General features: G+C 41.0%; 1 protein-coding gene and 1 long non-coding RNA gene across 4 annotated transcripts in view; one reads left to right on the plus strand and one right to left on the minus strand.

Annotated features, from left to right (window-relative positions):
* The window catches only part of LOC147198066 (E3 ubiquitin-protein ligase MARCHF4-like), a 21,769-nt gene extending 5,405 nt beyond the window's left edge, over positions 1-16,364 (plus strand). For 2 of the 3 annotated variants that reach the window (XM_086124095.1, XM_086124096.1), the window contains 4 exons: positions 149-778; positions 12,335-12,490; positions 14,323-14,515; positions 15,795-16,364. In XM_086124095.1, coding sequence (XP_085980221.1) covers positions 392-778; positions 12,335-12,490; positions 14,323-14,515; positions 15,795-16,219 — 1,161 coding nt within the window. In that variant the 5' untranslated portion in view covers positions 149-391 and the 3' untranslated portion in view covers positions 16,220-16,364. The remainder of the gene's footprint in view (positions 1-148; positions 779-12,334; positions 12,491-14,322; positions 14,516-15,794) is intronic. The other variant, XM_086124097.1, reaches the window with a different exon arrangement.
* Positions 14,398-19,638, minus strand: part of LOC147198067 (uncharacterized) — a 9,348-nt gene continuing 4,107 nt past the window's right edge. The window contains exons 2-3 of the long non-coding RNA XR_015102303.1: positions 17,268-17,341; positions 14,398-14,543 (exon numbers count right to left, since the gene is read on the minus strand). This is a non-coding gene — a long non-coding RNA (uncharacterized LOC147198067). The remainder of the gene's footprint in view (positions 14,544-17,267; positions 17,342-19,638) is intronic.

A 19,638-nucleotide genomic window follows, 5' to 3' on the forward strand; every position in this document is an offset into this window, starting at 1 on the left:
TGAATATTAGTTTGAAGGTAGATTGTAGTTTGTATCGTGCCAATGGGGCTGTGATTGAGAAGACGACGACAGTGGTCACCGATGGGCCACATCCTTATTAGTCAAATGCACAAGCCCATCAATGTAACGTTTGACTTTCCTCCTCCAGCATCTCCATTCACACCGCCCAATGGCTTCGGACACTTGTTTATATCCATGGGATTTGTCCGCCTTTTGGATTTACTCTGTCTCGGTCGGACGGTAAAAGACGTTTAATCGGAGTACTAGGTCGTAAATATCCCACCAGGTCAGCCCATCCAAGCGCCACATGAGGGGACGCGCATTGCGCCCCTGCGCCGCGGTGCTGCTGTGACTCGGTGGCCGTCTTGGGAACACAGGGACCGCAGGGCCGATGCTGCGCGGCCAGGCTATGCTGAAGAGCCGCTGCTGCGTCCTGCTTAGTGACCTGAGGCTGCTCCTGCTCGGGCCGCCGGCGCCTCCGCCGCAGCCTCCGCTCAGCCCCATGAACGGACAAGCCACGCAGAGCCGCGAGCCGGGCGTCGCCGAGCGAGGCAGCCCGCCCGCGGCGGCAGCGTCAGCAGCAGCCGGGGCTGAGCGAGGACCGGCGGTGCCGGGCTGGGTGGACGCCACGGAGCTGTCGGCGGCGCTGCGCGGATGCGGCAGCTCCTCTGATGACTGCTCGAAGGGCAAACTGGAGGAGAGGTTCTCCCTCACCAGCTACACGGAAAGCGGCTTCAGGACGCCCTTGTGCAGGATCTGCTTCCAGGGACCGGAGCACGTGAGTGCAAAGCTTCTCCTTCATTCCTGCTCCACACTTCATTTGATGCACATTGTAATGACAGATTCTGCTACACTGCAGTGTTTTCCCATGCGTTAGTGAGCCAAGGTATGTATATTAGAAACATCCATTCATTTTCTAATCCGCTTATCGTCACAAGGGTCGCGGGCGTGCTGGAGCCTATCCCAGCTGTCTTCGGGCAGCAGGCCAGCGTGGTACACCCTGAATTAATTGCCAGCATATCGCAGGGCACACACAGACAAACAACAAATTTACCCTCACAATCACACCTAGGGACAATAGTCCTATGGACCTGCCGTATGTGTTTTTGGAATGTGGAAGGAAATCGGAGTACCTGGAGAAAACTTACACAGGAACGCAGAGAACATGCAATCAAATCCCAGGCCCTTGCACAGTGAGGCCGGCGTGCTAACCAGTCGTCCACCATGCCACCTACATGCGAAACATTTTGCGCGCGCGCACACACACACACACACACACACACACACACACACACACACACAGCCACACACACACACACACATGCACACGCACACACACGCAACAAAAATAGAATTTCTGTGGAATTTCAAGAGTTACAAGTTTTATTAGTTCTGTGACAAAGCTTATAACTCAATACAGTCATTCACAAATTTGCCATTTGCTGTTTGTTTTTTGTTAAATGTATGTATCTGAAAAATAACAAATAGTGTTATTGACAACCACCATCTGGTGGCATCTTTGCAGATAGTTTGTGGTAAAAGTGAAAATATTGGCATCAAAATTTCGATTATGACAATCTCAACACGACTTCATTCAAATGCCTTTAAAACATGTTTTTTACTAACCAGCTATGAAACCTTGCAACATGTTACGGTTTTTTGATCTTCAATGAAAAAAAAAGACATATTTTCTTATGTTTCTCATGAAGTGCAAGGAGCTTGCGGGCTAAAAAGCATGCTATATTAAGTTAAATGAAAACTCATATTTATTTTAAGTTTAAAACTGAGAAATGTGCACCCTATCAGCCACTACGGACCAGAAGGGTACCAGGGTGAGGTGCCAGCAGAGAATCTCAAATCTCAAAATAACCCAGTTTTCCATTAATGCATTGGTTAAAAAAAAAAAAAAAGGCTGATGCCGATATGCCAAAAAGCGGAATATCAACCCGATTATCCGCCTGACAAATAATCTCTCTGCAATTGTCAACCCTTTTCAGGCGGGTGTCAATTATCTGCAAATTTTGGCTCCACGTGGAAGGGCCTTTGTTCACTGTAACTGCCCATCTCAATGAATTTAAAACCACATTTTCAAAAATTGTTTTTAAACACATGTTTATGTAAATTCATAAAACTGTTTCTAAATAAATAAATGATTGAAGACAATTGCTGAAAACTGAACTGAAAAAAAATGAATATAACTGCTGTCACCATTTCTGTGTTCGCCATCTTTGATACACTTTGGAATCCAACAGAAAACTATCTGTAAGTGACAAAATATGTTTGCTACGTTTAGTAATAGCTCGGCGTTAAATGGCTAACGTTAATTGTTACATTTATGCTGGACTACTACATTGGGCTAACTTCTAAATGAGAGGTAAAAAAAAAATCTCCCGCTTATGACTGACATGTTGAGATATGTGTCGGCCTAAGAAAGTTGCTATACGAAATGGAATCATTTTTTTAGACCTTAGTAATGGTACTTGATTGACAATTGACAACTAAACAGTGCATTATGTGGACACGCCTGCAGTATTTGAGAGCGGAGAGAAGGGCTTGCTTTTTCAGAATTTTGAAGGTTCATTCAATTGACCTGATTTTGTCATTTTTATTTATTTATTTTTTACCATTCAGATTTGGCAGCGTTATGGACAACAGCCTTCTCTGCGGTGTGTCAAAGTTACAAGACGTTTTTCCTTTACAGGGACTAATGAGCGCATCTTATTTCACTCCCCAATGTACTTCCTCTGTAATCTGAGCCTGTTTAGTGGAAAGGAAAGCTATTATTCTGCGGTATGGATGGAAACAGGCGGAGATACACAGGTTAATTGTACTTTCTGCCGTCGAGTTGGTGATTTAACATAAACTGTTCTGTAAAGTGCTTTGTTACAGCTGCAGTTCTTCTGAAAGATCAACATGAATAAGGGTGTGTTGTATTGTATTTGTAGTGAATAATTTTTAATTATAAAAAAAACTATTCGGACAAGTTAAATAAAACTGGATAATTTTCTGCGTCACACCTGATCGTCTCTCTCAGCCGCTAATGCATCGCAGCAGAGTGACTGGGATGACTGCTATACTGGACATCAAACACGAGTACAAGTCAGAATGCTTGCCTACACTCTAAAGGTCTTGTTGGGAGAGAACCTAATCTCATAGCAAGGCTGCTGTAGCTGCTGCAAAATAAGGGAAAGACTCAGCCCTGTGCTTGCTTTTTAGAGGCTGGAAAGAAAAATCGGAGTAACATTATCAAGATGTAATCCCCCCCACCCCACAAAAAAACCCCACAAGATGTAATGTAAGGAAAAAAGTGGTAATTGTACAAGAGTAAAGTTGTCAAATTTCTGAGGATACATTATTTCATATGAGAGCAAATTAGTAAAATCAACAAGCATGGAAAAGTTGCAAAAGAGTCTTATTAATGCAATGTTTTGAGAAAAAGAAATTGGAATTTAGTGGAAATGTATCAAGTATAATTTTACAAGTCGTTATTTGCTGAGAAAAAGGTGATGGTGCGAAAAAATTAAGATTTAAAAAGGAAAAACCACAGGACAATATAATGTGGTTGAAAGTACTAGACTGAATTTGTATCAACCTTTTTTTGTCATTTTATGAAAATAAAATGCACATTTTACGAGATTAAAAATTGGAATATTTTGACAGAAAACATTGGTTGATAAATTCTAATTTTATCAGATTAAAAAAAACTAAAATTTCCAGCAATTATGTAAAAAAAATTCCTACAAAAGGCAAATTTTACAATAAACATGTAGCTTTACAAGAAAAAACAAGAAATATTTTTATAAGAATAAAGTCATTAAAATTTGAGGCATTAATTACATCTTAAAAAGGGGTGAAGGGGTGAAGTTGTACATCCTATGACAAGAACTAACTTTCAAGTCTTACTTTTGCTAGAACGTTCCTCATATCACAAGAACAGACTCAGAATATTACAAATATTATATTAAATATATATATTTTTCTTATACATATACATATATATATATACAGTATTTATATTGCATTCTATACTGTGTACAGTTCTTTTTCTGAAACATTGATTTTTGTGCATGCAACGCTTTTTTTCTTTTTCTTTTCTTTCCCTCCCCTCCCCCCATTTTTACTGCTGTAGACTGCAAATTTCCCCAGTGTGGGACAAATAAAGTTATCTTATCTTATAGGAAGGGAAATCATCAACTTAATTCTCTGTGACTTTTCCAACCTACAATATGACTTGAGTATCAGAGACCAAGCAATAACTGATTGCATTTTGCAAATGCGGATGCATGGGGGAACGGATTAAGGGTTAGAATTGGATTTGGGCATTAGAATCTAGTATTGGCTCTAGCAGAACTGTACTGTCATCTTGTATTTGGCAATATCTGTTTAAATAAAGCACACATGCAAAAGCAAAAAAAAAACAATACACCTTTCTGGACAAGGCTTGAAGACATCTTGCTCATAATGTCACACTACATCAGGCCCGTCAGGCATAATCCCAGACCCCATTTGCTCTACTGAAAGGAATAGGCCCTTAATGAATGTAATTAAATGAAAATCAGGACCATCAAATTTAAGATCACCTCACTAAGTGGTAATTAGTGTTTGAACCGGTGAGTTGACTAGTCAACTTTATTACTCCGTATCGACATTTAACGCTTGAAATTGCTTCAACGCCAATCATGTTTTTGGCAGATCTTCTTTCATTGATCATTTTAAAGGACTTCCAACTGTTGCTGTCGCCAGAATATAACGCTCATTAATGTAGCGAAATGTCCAACCATCAAGGCCATACAGTCTTCACATGTCTGCACACGTCAGAAACACCCCTCCCTCCCCCACAAAAAAAAAAAAAAAAAAAAAAGCTTGTTGTGGTAGAGTGTAGAGGTTAGCCTCACAAGTTTCAGATATTTTTATTTTGATCGTTACTGGTCTTAAAAGAGTTTTCTGCCAGTGGTATCTCTCAACTTTCAGTGTGGAACAGCGGCACAAAGGGAAACTTTGTCTTGGTCACCAAAATGATATGGTCAATACTGACAACTGTGTGCTAATGAGAATCGACTCACATCGCAACCCTCGTGTAGCTTTATGACACTGAAAGTGACGCTTGTCTTGCTTGATTGACACCGACGCCTGTATACTAATTGGTTGTCTGGATGTGTGTGGAAATATTTTACCCTCAGCGGGAGCCGTAGCAAGTCTATTTGGGAGTAAAATAGAAATTACATCATCAAATAACTGACCAGAAAAATCTTTTGGTCTCCAACCCTTAGCGATGAGGAGTTTATAGAATATGAAGGAAAGCAATTAATGTGTGACTTTGTCTTGATGTAAAGCGTGTGTGACTTACTGTATCATTTCATGGTCATTGCCTTTTTATTGGCCTACAATGTAAGCAAATTACTTGTTTTGCATCTCAGTCCATCTTTTCACCTTTAAGCTCCGGCTTTTACATTATGACTAACACAGGGTCCACAGGCTGCTTTGCACCCCCCCCCCCCCCACCCTGCTCTTTCTTTCCCATACCATCACTCCACACAGTCAGCACATTTTGCGGCACTTACAAAGCAGCAAAGAACCCAACGCCTTTCCCATGGCCTCCTCCTGCCACGTTATCGACGTCTCCTTGATACGTCAACGGTTGTCAATAAAGCTTGATTGAACGCCATCTTATCTCTTAACGCTGGTCCTCGTCCCTCGCCAGCCTGCCTCGTGTTTGGGATGTTGTCTCTCCGCCAAACCCAGATATGGATCTGCCGAGGTGCGAACCGTGCACGTTTCTGAAAGGGGAGATAAGTGGAAGGTCTGCATGCCTCTGAGTCATAGAGCCGGCGGGGACGTGAGGCGTTCCTCTTTTCTGCCTTTGCTTTTAAGATTGTCACATTGACCGAGGTGGCTTGTATCTGATGTGACAATCCTTCTCCAAACAACACTTCCATCCCCAAGGCTGCGAGACAACAACAAAAAAAAATGGTGTGATAGATACATCAGTGCTGTGCAGAATTCTTTAGGTTGGTGATTCGAGCGATGCTATAATGACTATATAGAGCAGGGGTGTCAAACTCATTTTTGTTCATTTCTGTTACCGTTTCCCTTGGAAGGCCGTTATGACTGAGAGCATATAAAGAAGAACAGTTTATTCCACAGTTGTTGAAGTTACTGTCATGAGGGGTTTCGTAACAAGAACATTCTTACACTACAGTGTCTCTCTTATTTAGTACATCTAAGAATTTGACATTTTTGGAAGAGATTTTGCCAAGCATCATGTTTGATTGGCTTTTGCGGGCCACAGAAAATGATGTGGTGGGCCAGATCTGGCCCCCGGGCCTTGAGTTTGACACATGTGATATACAGTATACAATTACAACAGTGCCTGTTTGAGATCTTGGCTGAATTTATACAGCAGTTGAGCAGATGCAAAACCAAGGCTTCAGGCTGTTTAATGCCCCTACCTGTTAAAGTTTACATGTTGTGTTGAAATAAAAACACAGCATAATTTTGCTTTAATGGCTACTAGCTTAATGCTAACACATAATGGGAAACATCATAATAATCATGGGCTGACAGACAGCATTTATGTGGCCGTGTTAGAACACGAAGCAACTGATATTTGAACGCAAACAGTGCAGGAACAAGTACATGGATAATATAACAATACTCACAGGCAAATATTCTTTATTTTTTTGCGACTAATATACATGACTAATATTACCGTAGCTAGCTGAGTCACTTCTGAAACTCTTCTTCGCTTGTGTCTGCGGGACCGTATTATACCGCCCCACGGTGGCCAAGTTGCACACACCAGAACCAGCCCCATTGATTTAGTCATGATGCACCAACTGCTGAATTCTTTACATTCTTTTTATGACTATGTTTTTATATAGTACAATATCATTGAATGCTATTTTCCTTTTTAAAAACACATTGCAAAAATGTTTTTTTAGGGGCGGCTCAAATAGATTTTAATGGAATTCTTAATCGTCAAACAAATTTTTGGGATAAAGTTACTGGTAATTTGAGGAGATTTTTTCATGATTACAGTGTCAAAATGACTGCCATGAAAAATGTTGCCAAAACATCAAAGCTAGTGGTGTTTTGTGAGCACTGTTAGTCCTTGTCAGCCTCTTCATTTTGTATCTCTGCTCTCACAGGAGCCGTGAAAGTCGTCCTCTCTGCCTCTCCCTCAAACCTTCAAGCAGCGTCCCGCTAAAAACAAACGAGGGAGCGAATCCAAGCGTCCTTGCCATTGTGTCTAAAAATACATAAGCGAAAAAAACTGGCGCCTGAGGTCCCTTCGAACCAGATCAAATGTTTTACAACCTAATTCTCCCTTTGTGTTACAATCTCTCGACATAGAATGAGACTAATTCTGAATAGAAGCCTCTTGTTTGCACCGAATGAGATAATGAGGATGATCGCTGTTACATAAGAATCCTACAGCAATGGCACCGCCTCGCTGCCAGGTTGGATAGGCGGAATGATCACAGCCGCAACACTCTGTTTTTGTTCACGCTATCATTTCCTCATTCTTTACTAGTCAAGCCAGACGTCCCCTGTGGGAGTTAAATTACCAATGAAAAAAATGTGAAGCTTTTGTTCCATGCATAACGGCGTGTGTGTAAAATACACACACAGACATGTTAACATCTTAACCCAAACCTCACCCCCGCCCCCCACTAAAAAGTATATTTGATATCTTAAGCCACTGTAACATAAAGCAAATTGAACCTCAACACGGCACTTGATTATAGAAAAAGGAATTGAACAAACTACTTGAAATGCGATTTAGTTCAAATGTACTGAATCGAAACTCTACTATTACAGCGAATGAAAACTAACAATAGAACTAAAACAAAAATTGAGAAAAACATTTTCGTTCACGAAATAATGAAAATGATCACTAACTATTTTAGTTACCGGTAGCCGGAAGAAGTTACAGGCAAGTGTGAGTTGCGGTATTTTGACTGTGCGTCGCCGAGAAGCTTCGGTCAATAAAAAGCGCCACCAGATGGCGTCGATCCTTCGCATCCGTGCCGCTTGCGTGCTTCTTATGGCTACCATGCTTTAGTCACTTAACTGAGCCTGGAATGCGATGCTCGCTATCATGTGATCCCCTTTTTTTTGGTTCAGATATGTAAAAATAAATAAATAAATTGTAGTGTTCTGTGGGATACTTCTCAACAGGAACTCAAGCCACAAATCCATTTTAGAATTTGGCAACTTGGCAAACAAGGGAGGGGAAGCAAGCTTTATTTAAGATGCTCGAGGTGTGATGCGTCTAACTTTTGAAGCAGTGTTATGCAATGCACTTATTATACTTTTCAAGGGTCGAGGGTCTGCTATGTGGGAGTTGGCATCTTTTCCCTGTTGCTGCATTGGTTTTCTCTGGGTATTCCGACTTCCGCATTCTAAAAACATCCAGTTTATGTTCATCAAAGGCTACATTTGTGTGATTGGCTGGCGACCAGTCCAAGGTGTAACCTCCCTTGCAGCTACATTTTTCTTCTATGATCATTCTAGGATTATTTTTTTAGAAAAACATCCAATGCTGAGCAGCCTGGACGTACGAATGAACAAACGCAAATTTGCAAAAGAGACCAAGCCTGATTTCTTTAGGATGTACAGTATGTTGTCATTTTGTTTTCTATTTCTAAGGTTATCATCACATCTCTTTGTCAAAAGACCAAAAACCACAAAATACAACTTGGATGTTTTCGGAACCTCCTAAGACCGAAGCAGTAAAATGACGGCCTCACAAGTAACAGGCTCTCCTAATAACTTGAATGGATCTTAGAGTATGTTAAGCAGTGTGGCAGCTGCTCTCATCCCATCACGACACCATCAGTAATTTAGTTCAGGGTTACTCCGAATTGCCTGCACTCATTTCTACACCTCGCTGCCCTCAAAGTCATATTCAGCTCTATCCCTGCTATAATTGCTAGGAAATCGCCAGGTCTCTGAGAAATGATGTACAATTTGATCAAAAATGAATGCAGTAGTATTGCAAGGGGGAAACGTAAAAGTGCAATTTTGGAGCGACCGCTTCTATCTTGTCCTCCTCAGAATCCGTAGCTTTGCTTGCTAAATGGCAACGCATCTAATGCACTTGGATTTGTCTGCAGCACAATAAGAAGCCTCGAGGGGAACAAGTTAGTGTCATTCTTCCTATATGGCTCGGCGTGATGCTCTCTGCATCTTACGGAGGACAGACGCTCTGCCATTTTGTTGGAAATGGCCCAGAGGGAAAGAAAAAAAAGAAAAAGAAAAAAAAGAGCTCATCTCGATCCAGGCCTCCCTCCCCCATTTTATCTCAGACATAACAGCGCTCATTTGAACGCCAATAGATTTTTTTTTTCTTCCCCCGTCATACCTCTCAAATTAATCTCCTGGGAAGTGGAAGTGGGCTTCCTCGTGTCTCGGCTCACTTAAAAAGCTCCAATTTATTCCTCAAGCAATCATCATTCGAGACACCAGTGAAATTCAAAGCAGACTCTGCATAATATTGCATATTTGGCTCCGTGATCCTATCGAGCCATTTCAACATGCTGCAAAAGTTCCCAGTCTTTTTTTTTGTTTTGTTTTGTTTTGCTCATGACGTTACTGTCAAATGTTCAGGGTCTCCAATTGACGCTTATATACGGATTCATGAAAAGCTTTTTTTTTTTGGTAGATGACCACAGAGGTGATGCTCGTCAAGTCTATTCTGACTAATTGATGATGCCACCAATATTTTGGTTGTTCGCTCAGGCCCCACCCACCGGCTTGCTCAACCAATGATAGCAGCAAATGGGAATTGGAAATAAAACTAACAGTAATTCATGTAACAGTTGCAAGGTTGCTACTCACAACTGTTCAGTTCGTTTTGTAAGTGACCGTGTTATAGAACTTACTTTTCATGAGATATTACCCCACGCTTGAGGGCAACTTTGTCGGTTTGTTGCAGCGACTGACCACCTGTTGATTTCAGTGAGGTGGCCCTGTTGTTTGTGCCAGAAGATGTGATTGGCAATTTCTCGACTTCAAACTATAGCAGTGATTGCGACTAAGATCAAATTGAATTATTGCCAGAAAATGGCTTCTTTTAAATTTGTCATTTTAACCCTTTCATGCACCCTGTAACCTGATAATTTGGTAAGCTGTCCACTGTAGTAACCGCTGGCCCTGAAAGGGTTAAAGTGTTTTTTTTTCCTGATGTAAAAAAAAAATGCAAAAAAGAACAAAAAATTATGGGGATCTATTTTAATGCTATTGGAAAGACAAATCTGTAAAGTTGTTATATTTCTTTTTCAGGAAAAAAAACATCACTAGAACTTACAGGAGTATTATGAGAATAAAGTGGTAAAGTTTGGAAATCTTGGAAAAATATCTGATTTAAAAAAACAACAAAAAAAAGTAATGTCAAATAAAATTGCAATATCACGAGAATAGCAAATGTTGCCAGAATAAAGTTGTATAAAAAAATGTAGTGCAAGGAAAAAAAAAATATTTATTTGCCTGTTCTCCCAGAGGTTTGCCAAATTGCCGGTGGACATAAAAAGAAAGGCTTGTGACCTGAGTGCTCTTGCCAATTAAAAAAAAAACACTTTCTGTTGCAGAGTTTATTTATTATGCTGCAATTTCCCTTCTTCTAAAGTTAATGGAGTGCACTTGGATGGAGGCCAGGCCTTTGAGTCATGCTAGAAGCTATTGCTAATTTAGCATCACGTCATTATTTACATCCACTGTGAGAACATTGGGTAGAAAAATGTAGAGCACTGAAGTGTTTTAGTGAAATGCAGCACGAAACAGGGCGAAACAATGCAAAAGCTGCGTCATCTGAATACAGACGGGTACAATGTCCTATTTTTTTTTTGTTGTTGTTTGATCAACAAAAGGGCATTTTGTTGTCACTTGCAGCACGTGTGGGCTGTAATGCCACGTTTGTTATCAGATGCTCTCGTTCGCTCACCAGCCTGGCTTTTCAGCTCTTGGCGGCGATCGGGGCTGTCACAGCGAGCTTGTCGAGTCCTGCCGGACACGTCACAAGTGTTCTGATGGCCGTGCCAATACACACCCACTCAAACCATCTGTGGACGGGCCTTTTTCTCCTCCTTCTCTCCCCCCTCACTACTTCCCTTCCCTCTTGATTTCTACAGACGAATAATGTGGACATCTAAGCAGCCTGGTGGATGTTTTTTTTTTCCTTGCATATTTCCACTATTCATGTGCTGGTCACAGCTAAAGGAACAAGTGTTTGTGTTGAATGTGTGTCTAACATAGTAATTCTCAAAGCCTGTTGCTAGTACTACGATTGGTATTCGGGCTCACTCTGGTGGTACATGAAAGAATGGCTATCCAAGTGCAGTTCAGTTGTATTGAACTTTTTTTGTCCAATTTTCCTATATTTAGGTGCAGTGGTAACGCTCAAACTGATGTTAACAATGACTTGCAATTGCATGATATTCATAAACACTTAGATCTACTATGCTACTGTAGTTTAATTATGGTCATCCATCCATCCATCCATTTTCCGAACCGCTTGATCCTCACTAGGGTCGCGGGGGGTGCTGGAGCCTATCCCAGCCATCTCCGGGCAGTAGGCGGGGGACACCCTGAATCAGTTGCCAGCCAATCGCAGGGCACACAGAGACGAACAACCATCCACGCCCACACTCACACCTAGGGACAATTTTAGAGCGTCCAATCAGAGTGACATGCATGTTTTTGGAATGTGGGAGGAAACCGGAGCACCCGGAGAAAACCCACGCAGGCCCGGGGAGAACATGCAAACTCCACACAGGGAGGCCGGAGCTGGAATCGAACCCGGTACCTCTGCACTGTGAAGCCGACGTGCTAACCACTGGACTACCGGGCCGCCCCAATTATGGTCATTACAGTGGGATTTAGTGTGCTCGGGATACAGTTTTTTTTTTTTTTAGGTGTTGGTATAAAAAGTTTGAGAATGACTGTTGTAAGTAAGTTATTCATCCCTCAAATAGAAATAACTGGAAGAGTTTGCCACAGCAAGGGAGAAAAGCTTCCGCTTTGCATAGCTTGTATGTCTTTTGGTACTTTCTATCAATGTTGATGACCTGTGACAGCATGCTGCCTCTCCGTCTGGTACTACAACAGACCTTTTTATTTGGGGGAGAATACATGCTGTCAATCATTATGTGTGTGGTGTGCTGTGTTGGTCATTTCAAGTAAACTACACACAATTTTTTCCCCCTTACTGTATGTGTGAGGTCTCTCCCATTAAAAAATGGCAAAGAGGTTAAAATCCCTTGTGTGTGTGTGTGTGTGTGTCACATTTCCATTCCATAAGAAGCACTTGGTAATGTCTCTTGTTCTTATGCAGGGGGAGCTCCTGAGCCCGTGTCGCTGCAGCGGCTCGGTCCGCTGCACCCACCAACCCTGCCTCATCAAATGGATCAGCGAGCGAGGTTCCTGGGCCTGTGAGCTCTGCTATTACAAGTACCAGGTTATCGCCATAAGCACAAAGAACCCGCTGCAGGTGAAGATGCGGATCGATCCCACCTCTTAAATGCCAAAAGTCTTCGTTTTGACGTTTCTGTCGCGTTGCCCTCAATGCTGACAAGTGTTGGACGGATTCGATTTACACTTGAAAAGGATGACAGATTTTCCCCCTCCCAGACTGCTACACAAAGGAAGCATTTGTGAGCATAATGCAGAACTCAAAGTACCTTATACTGCAACTATGCTACAGGAGTGGGAGGTAAAACGGGTGACTAACTCGGAATAATCAAGTGCTTTGGTGGCATTGCAGTCTATTTACATCATCCATTCAATTTCCAGGCACTCGCTGAAAGTGGCGCGCAAACTTGGAATGGCAATTCCCCTCGGAGATTATGTGTGGATAGCTATGAGGAAGATTGATAGAAATGAAAAAAAAGGACAAATTGATGCCCCTCTACATCACAGTAGAGGTACAACAATCACCGACGAATCTATATTCAATCATGTATAATGACTTTGATAAACGATTTGTCGTTTAGAGACCTTTTTTTATTTTAAAATTGTCCAAATCATCAGAATTTCATCATATTAAATATTCTCCAATTTTTGTAGTCCGCCTTGAAAGCACACAATCTATCCTTGTGTTGAATTAAAAAAAAAAAAAGTATTTACTTTTAAAACATTGATCAACAATTTTTGCTTATTTTTGACATGTTACGGACCAATCCAGTAAATGAATCGTTTGTGCATTTTCTGCAGTGGAAATGTTTGGGGGGAAGAAAGTCCTCTTTGTGAATATAGGAATGAAAATGTTTTGTTTTTACCCAATTTGATAATTAATCCACAAAATAATGGACAGTCTAATCAGCTATTATTAAAAAAAAAAAAAAGAATATTCCTGTATTTTCTTAAACGATGGCCTCGGCTCTAATAGACGCTGCACCTCATTTAATTTGCCTTGTGTGTCATCCACATTAGGACTAGACAATATAAATGTATCTAAATAAATGTATATAAATCATATCAATATTTGAATGGTGAAAATATTTTTTTAGGTGCATGTCTCAGATCAGAATAGAATTTGTCAAAACTACTTGTTCATTTGTCACGTCATTGTATCAAAACAAAAAAAGCACACTTTCTTTTTTTTTGAAGAAAGAGAAGATGCTAATGTTTTGGCTCCTCCACGCAAACGATTCCGTACAATTCTCTGCTGTTTCCGACAATAGCAATTGCTTCTGCCGTGATGCTCAAAACATCTGACAACGGGTCTCGGTTCAATTGTCACAAAATGTCAAGCATATTTCGAGTCGACTTTTTGCAGGCGAATCTGGACTTTTTCCGATGGAGGGAAATATGTGAGCATGAGATGAAGCAATGTTCAGCCAGTTCTGTGAAATAACTCACAGCGAGTGAAGATAATTGTTGTGATGCGGATAAGAATATTTGGCCCAGAGGAAGTAGGAAGACTGCGCTGTAATTCCTACAGTGTTGCATACACAATTTCTTATTAGCTTTTTTTTTCTTTGCGCTGTGCACTGTTGTCTTTTCCTCTCTGCGTCACAGCGAGATGGTTTGTCAACAAATTACGGTGCAAACAGTCAAAATGAAATGTGACTCTTGCAATCAATCTTCCACATACACACACACACACAAAAGGTGCATCTTTCAATTTAGAATGATGAATGTGTCATCAAAACTAAGTGTCAGAATATCGCTCTGGAGTACATTTTTACAAAGTCGTTAAAAACAAAAAATGACTTCAGAAGGCTGATTCCAATCTAAATGTCATATTGGAAATAATGTTGAATTTTCGTTAGCAGTAAGCTACGATCAAAATAATGACTTGAATTGTGTGTTATCCCACAGTGGCAGGCCATCTCACTCACAGTGATCGAGAAAGTGCAGATCGCAGCGGCCATCCTGGGCTCTCTCTTCCTGATGGCCAGCATCTCCTGGCTGGTGTGGTCCTCGTTCAGCCCGTCGGCACGTTGGCAGCGCCAAGACCTGCTCTTCCAGATCTGCTACGGCATGTACGGCTTCATGGATGTCGTCTGCATAGGTGGGCTGCTCCGTTCCACGCTGGGCAACTGGCGGATTTAAGACAAGCAAGCAAATCAAATGTCAGAGGTGTTGATTTAATAACGTTTGGCAGATTTTTGAAAGGATGCTAAAATGGATGTGCCCATTGCAGTATTGAGGAAAAAAAATGCCGTAGCTCAACTTCCCATTGCTGACATCTAAGGCGGAACAATTGTGAAAAATAATCTAATTGCAATTTGTTTCCCTCCTGATTGTGATTGGACAATAAGAGAGATAATGGAAATTACTTCCTGACACGGCTCTCCTATTAGGATATCATTAGATTGCGCAACTGGTCTGTTGAAAACATCGTGTTGGACGAGGTCATGAAATGAATGAAATGTATTAAGATGTGGCACAATTTGTTTGATCGCCGAATAATAACGTGCTCATCTTTGAAGTAGGTTTCAACGCATACATTTGAATAAATTTGTAACTAAGTCACACTTTGAGAATTCCTCGCTGAAGGCATGGTGAGAGGAGGGGGGGGGGGGGATATTTTCTGCATGTGATGATGAAAGTGACATTTGTAGCACCATCCGTTTTAAGATCGACATCCTCCCGTGAGGAAGACAGTGGGATGGCATCCGGCATGAGGAAAACTCTGAGTGTCACCGCAGGACTAAGCAGGATGTGAAGGAGGGGAGGGCTGATTATCTCCAGTGTGGTCAGGATTGACAGCAAAGTCATGTAGTAGATGAACTTGTCATCTGGCAGATTTTATTTCTGTATTTGTTTTTGTTTTTTTAATTGAGTGTGGGTGTGTTAAAAATACAAACAGATGTTTCTTGTCTGTGACTTAATGAAAATAGAAGTAATCTTTGCAGTTTGAGCTAATTTCAGAGAATGGTGGGAGGAAAAAAAACATCAATTATGCCTTTTCAAAGATAATAAGCCTCATGGCATCTTGGCTGTGGCATCTTTACTTTTGAGATGAACAAAATTTAGTTGGCAATAGCATATAGGTTAAGATGATTATTTATGCTTGACTGCACTCTGCAAGCACCTTGTGTTACAATAGATTCTTCTCTCCAATGTGAGCTTGAAGAACAAAACAAAAAAATCAATAAGTCATTTCAAACTCCGCTAAGAGATTATTGAACGACACCAGAAAACAAATGCTTTACTTTTTGCTAACCTGAATTTAAAACGAAGACAATGCTATGTTTTTTTTTTCTGGGTTCAATGAATCTTAGTTTGTGCTAACCAAAACGACCGGTTTAATGAATGTTGCCCTTTCTGAATGATGCCCTCCACAGCGCTAATTGTCCACGAGGGGCCTTCCGTGTTCCGCATCTTCCACCGCTGGCAGGCTGTCAACCAGCAGTGGAAGGTCCTTAACTATGACAAGTCTATGGACAACGTTGATCTGAAGGACGTCACAGTGGACAGGACTCATCAGCCCAGCCAGGCTTACCAGACTGGGCTCGGGGTGTCCACTTCCACCTCCTCGCTGATGGTGGTCGCCTCCGCGGCCGACAGCGGCACTTCCACCACCGTGGTGACGGCGGCCGCCGCCGGAGGAGGACCGGGGACACACGGGAACTCCGATGGCGGAGCAGTGGCTGACCCGCATTGCCCCTATAATCTCCTGCACCTGCTCAGCCACCTGAGGTCGTCGGAGCCCCGCAGCCAAGGCAGCGGTAACGCGCGAGAGCTGGTCATGAGAGTCACTACAGTCTGAGGAGTCAGATGAGGCCTTATCTCTCACGTGGAGGGTTTTGGGTAACGCCGGCGAAGCAGCTGAACTGCACTCGACTGAGACCGTCTTGTTTGCATCATCACTGTCCTTCCATGGATTGAATAAATTACGAATTGGTTAATTTGCAGAGCTGAGTGGAAAATTCATTCTTATGGGGATTCATAACGCAGAGGGTATTCGGTTCACAAATTTTGTGGGCAGGGGAAAGGATAGGCTGATTTTTTTTTTCCTCCGACAGGCAAAACAATCGCTTGGATTTGTGCTTCTCGTCACTTCAACTAAAATTTATACGGCTCAATCATAATTACAAAGACCAACAAAAAATGTTTCATTTGCCATTGACAAACTTGGCAAAACAAAAACAATCCAAAAGAGCATTGTAAGAAGTGGAAAGACAACTTTGCAAGCAAATCATGATCTGTATTAATTATAACATATTGGGGGAATACGCAATGCTCTCTACCGAATATGAAAGGGCACTGCCACCCTCATAAATACCGTAAATCAAAATCAACATTGAATAAAAAGGTTTATATTAGATAATTTTGGGGAAGTAATAAAAATACATATATTTTATCAAACTTTTCCGTTATTGCAATAGTAGCTAGCCTCTTTTTTTCCATTATTTTACACCTTTCTTACCCAATTTATGTGTTTAAAAAAGGCTTTTTGGCAGGTTGTGTTGACATTTTTACATCCACTGTAGATCAACTCTCTCACTTGGCTTTTAAGGGCATAAATCTCAACGTGCAAGTGAAAAAGTGAGATTCTACTCGTAAAACATTTCTACTTTTAAAAATCTAGATCACATGATGGCCAATTGTAAAGCACACAAAAAAATCAAGCAAAATGTATAGTTTCAAAAACATTGGCTTTTAATGCATAATAGTCGAATCAAGACTACTTAAAATTAAAAGCATGCTCGTTGTTTGTCAACATGAATTCATCAACGGGTGTGTTCAATTCTAATGTGGGAGAGAACACGAACTTATTTCTAACGTAGAAAAGCAGAAAGGAAAGCGCGACTTACTGTCCAAACGTGTGAGCATCATCAAAAGAACTGGAAGCAGCATTTCTGTGTCAGCGTTGCATCAGCATAGTGGCCTGCAGTGTGGAGAGAAAAAAAAGCCATTACATTCGTTTGTTGCTGCAGAACTTTAATTCTCCAATACAGTTTTCCACTTCATGGCAAAACAACAACAATAATGTAACCCAGGCAGTGAGGGCCATTAATTATTGTAAGATGGCATCTTTCTATATCATGATACGATTTTAATTGATTTAATACAAAGCGTATGATCATGTCTGCGTATGAAAGCTTACTTTGGATTGGCACCATCAGTGAGGCATTTATTTAACATGCCCTCTTGGACTTTCTGTGGACTACCGGTATTTTTCCCATGAATTAATCAGTTTTTGGGGGGTCCCAAATGCCACAAACCCTTGAGAGCATGTGTTATCCTGGCCACCCAAAAATAATTAAGAGGAAGAAAAAAAATCTACCAATTTCACCAATCGACAATGATGTCCCTGTTAAGCGAAAATAAATGTCTTCTAAATTTGACACCACAAAAAGTGTTGTTCATTTGTTTTTTTAAATCATTCCATTTCAAATAATAAATGAACAAGCCCCTTCTTTATGGTATGTCAAAGTTAGAAGACGTTTATTTTATGTCATAAATTTACTTTATAAAGTTACTGTACCTGATCATACTGAGATCAGCCTCACGGTTTTGTACACAACAGCATGGCAGCAAATATTTTACTCATTCCTTTGCATGTGTTTGACACCTCTAAAAATAGGAACATTTCACAGTATGCATATGACGGACAGAGTGGGGGGTGGTGTGGGGGGTGCGGGGGGACAGTGACCGAAGCATGGGTGTCACTTGCATCTGTTGCCTCCATCCAGCATTCATAGCTCACATTCATGGCTCACACTGCGGCGGATCTCGCAGCCTTTCATGATCTCGCATTCAAATATGCTCTTTCATTGCTCTTGTTTCATGTCCCTGGAATGGCAGTTTGAAGAGTGTGTCTGTCGGTCAAAACTGGGGGGGGGGGGGGGGGGGGGGGGGAGAAGGTATTCATTTTATTACTGTAAAGGGATAGCCAACACAACCTTGCTACTTTCCTGGAAGTTGGATTATGGTGTAATATTCAGAAACAAAACAAACAAGTCCCAATTATGTTTCCATTATTTTAGCCCTGATGCCACAATGCTCATTTTTAGTTAGAATGTTACTCGGTAGAGGGCAGACCTGTACCACGCCGCAAAAAAAAAGCACAGGAAAAACGTGTTTAATTGTTTGGTGGAAGGCTACTTCCTGCTTTGGAGAGAATAACAAACACACATGAGGTGTCATTATCATTCTAGGGAGTGGACTCTTAAACTGTGAAAATAAAGTAGAAAGTGGATTTAAAAAGTCTACACACACCTGTTCAAATGTCAGGTTTTTGGCAGTAGGAATTTCAACAGGGGTTGGTCAGAATTAATATTCATGGTATTGCTGTACCGGCTTTTTTTTTTTCATCCAGATCCTCACCAAAACTAAATCGGGATTTTTATGACAATTGGTTTTGTATTTTTTTGCGTTGTCCTTGAAACTGCATCCATGCTATTGATTTACTACAACAATGAAAAAAATTGAATACTGGTGGCCTCAAAGGGTGAAAAAATGTATCCTGAGAGGTTAGCAGCTACAATCTGAGATATTACTAATCAAATCAAGGTAATTTTCTGTTCAAATTTCGATAATCAAATCACACCAGACACGTAAGCGTAGAAGTATTTGAAAATGTTCACTGGTATTTTACACATTCCAAGGTTACTGGCGGGAACAAAGATCAGATCCAGATAAAAATTGATTTGTGACTGCAAACCCGAAAACAGTGAAAACAGATCACTGTGTAAATATTTTAAATGAACTCCATGATATAAAATCAATGTCATTATTTCCCCCTCAGCTTGCAGCGCTTTCCCATGGATGCCTTTTTTTCATCATGATTATCTTGACAAGTTGCCAGTCCACTATGTAGATAGAATCTGGTCGCGTAGCACGATTTGACTGCTGAATTATTGAAGCGCCAACCAAGCGAGCCCCGTGGAGGTTGTCAAGAGTTCATTGCCAATCTGTTCGCCTCGCTTCCCGTCACACATTTGAAACGAAAGGAGCACACGCTCAACGACACCGACATCAAGAAAATAACCGGCACGGGAAAAAATGCACTCTTCGTTCACTTTTAGCATTAATGTTCCAATAGCAAGATCTTGTTTCTGCTTCAAAATGTACTTTGTATTTAAAGATTCAAGTGTTCTCTCTTTTCCATAGAAAACAAAAGGAATTCTAATCTAATACACTACAGTCATTACAAAAAAAAATCTTTAACTACAATGTTTT

Source organism: Hippocampus guttulatus, chromosome 11 (assembly GCF_054856545.1).
Source record: "Hippocampus guttulatus isolate MCC_2025c chromosome 11, RoL_Hgut_1.0, whole genome shotgun sequence".
In the NCBI taxonomy this organism is placed as follows: domain Eukaryota; kingdom Metazoa; phylum Chordata; class Actinopteri; order Syngnathiformes; family Syngnathidae; genus Hippocampus; species Hippocampus guttulatus.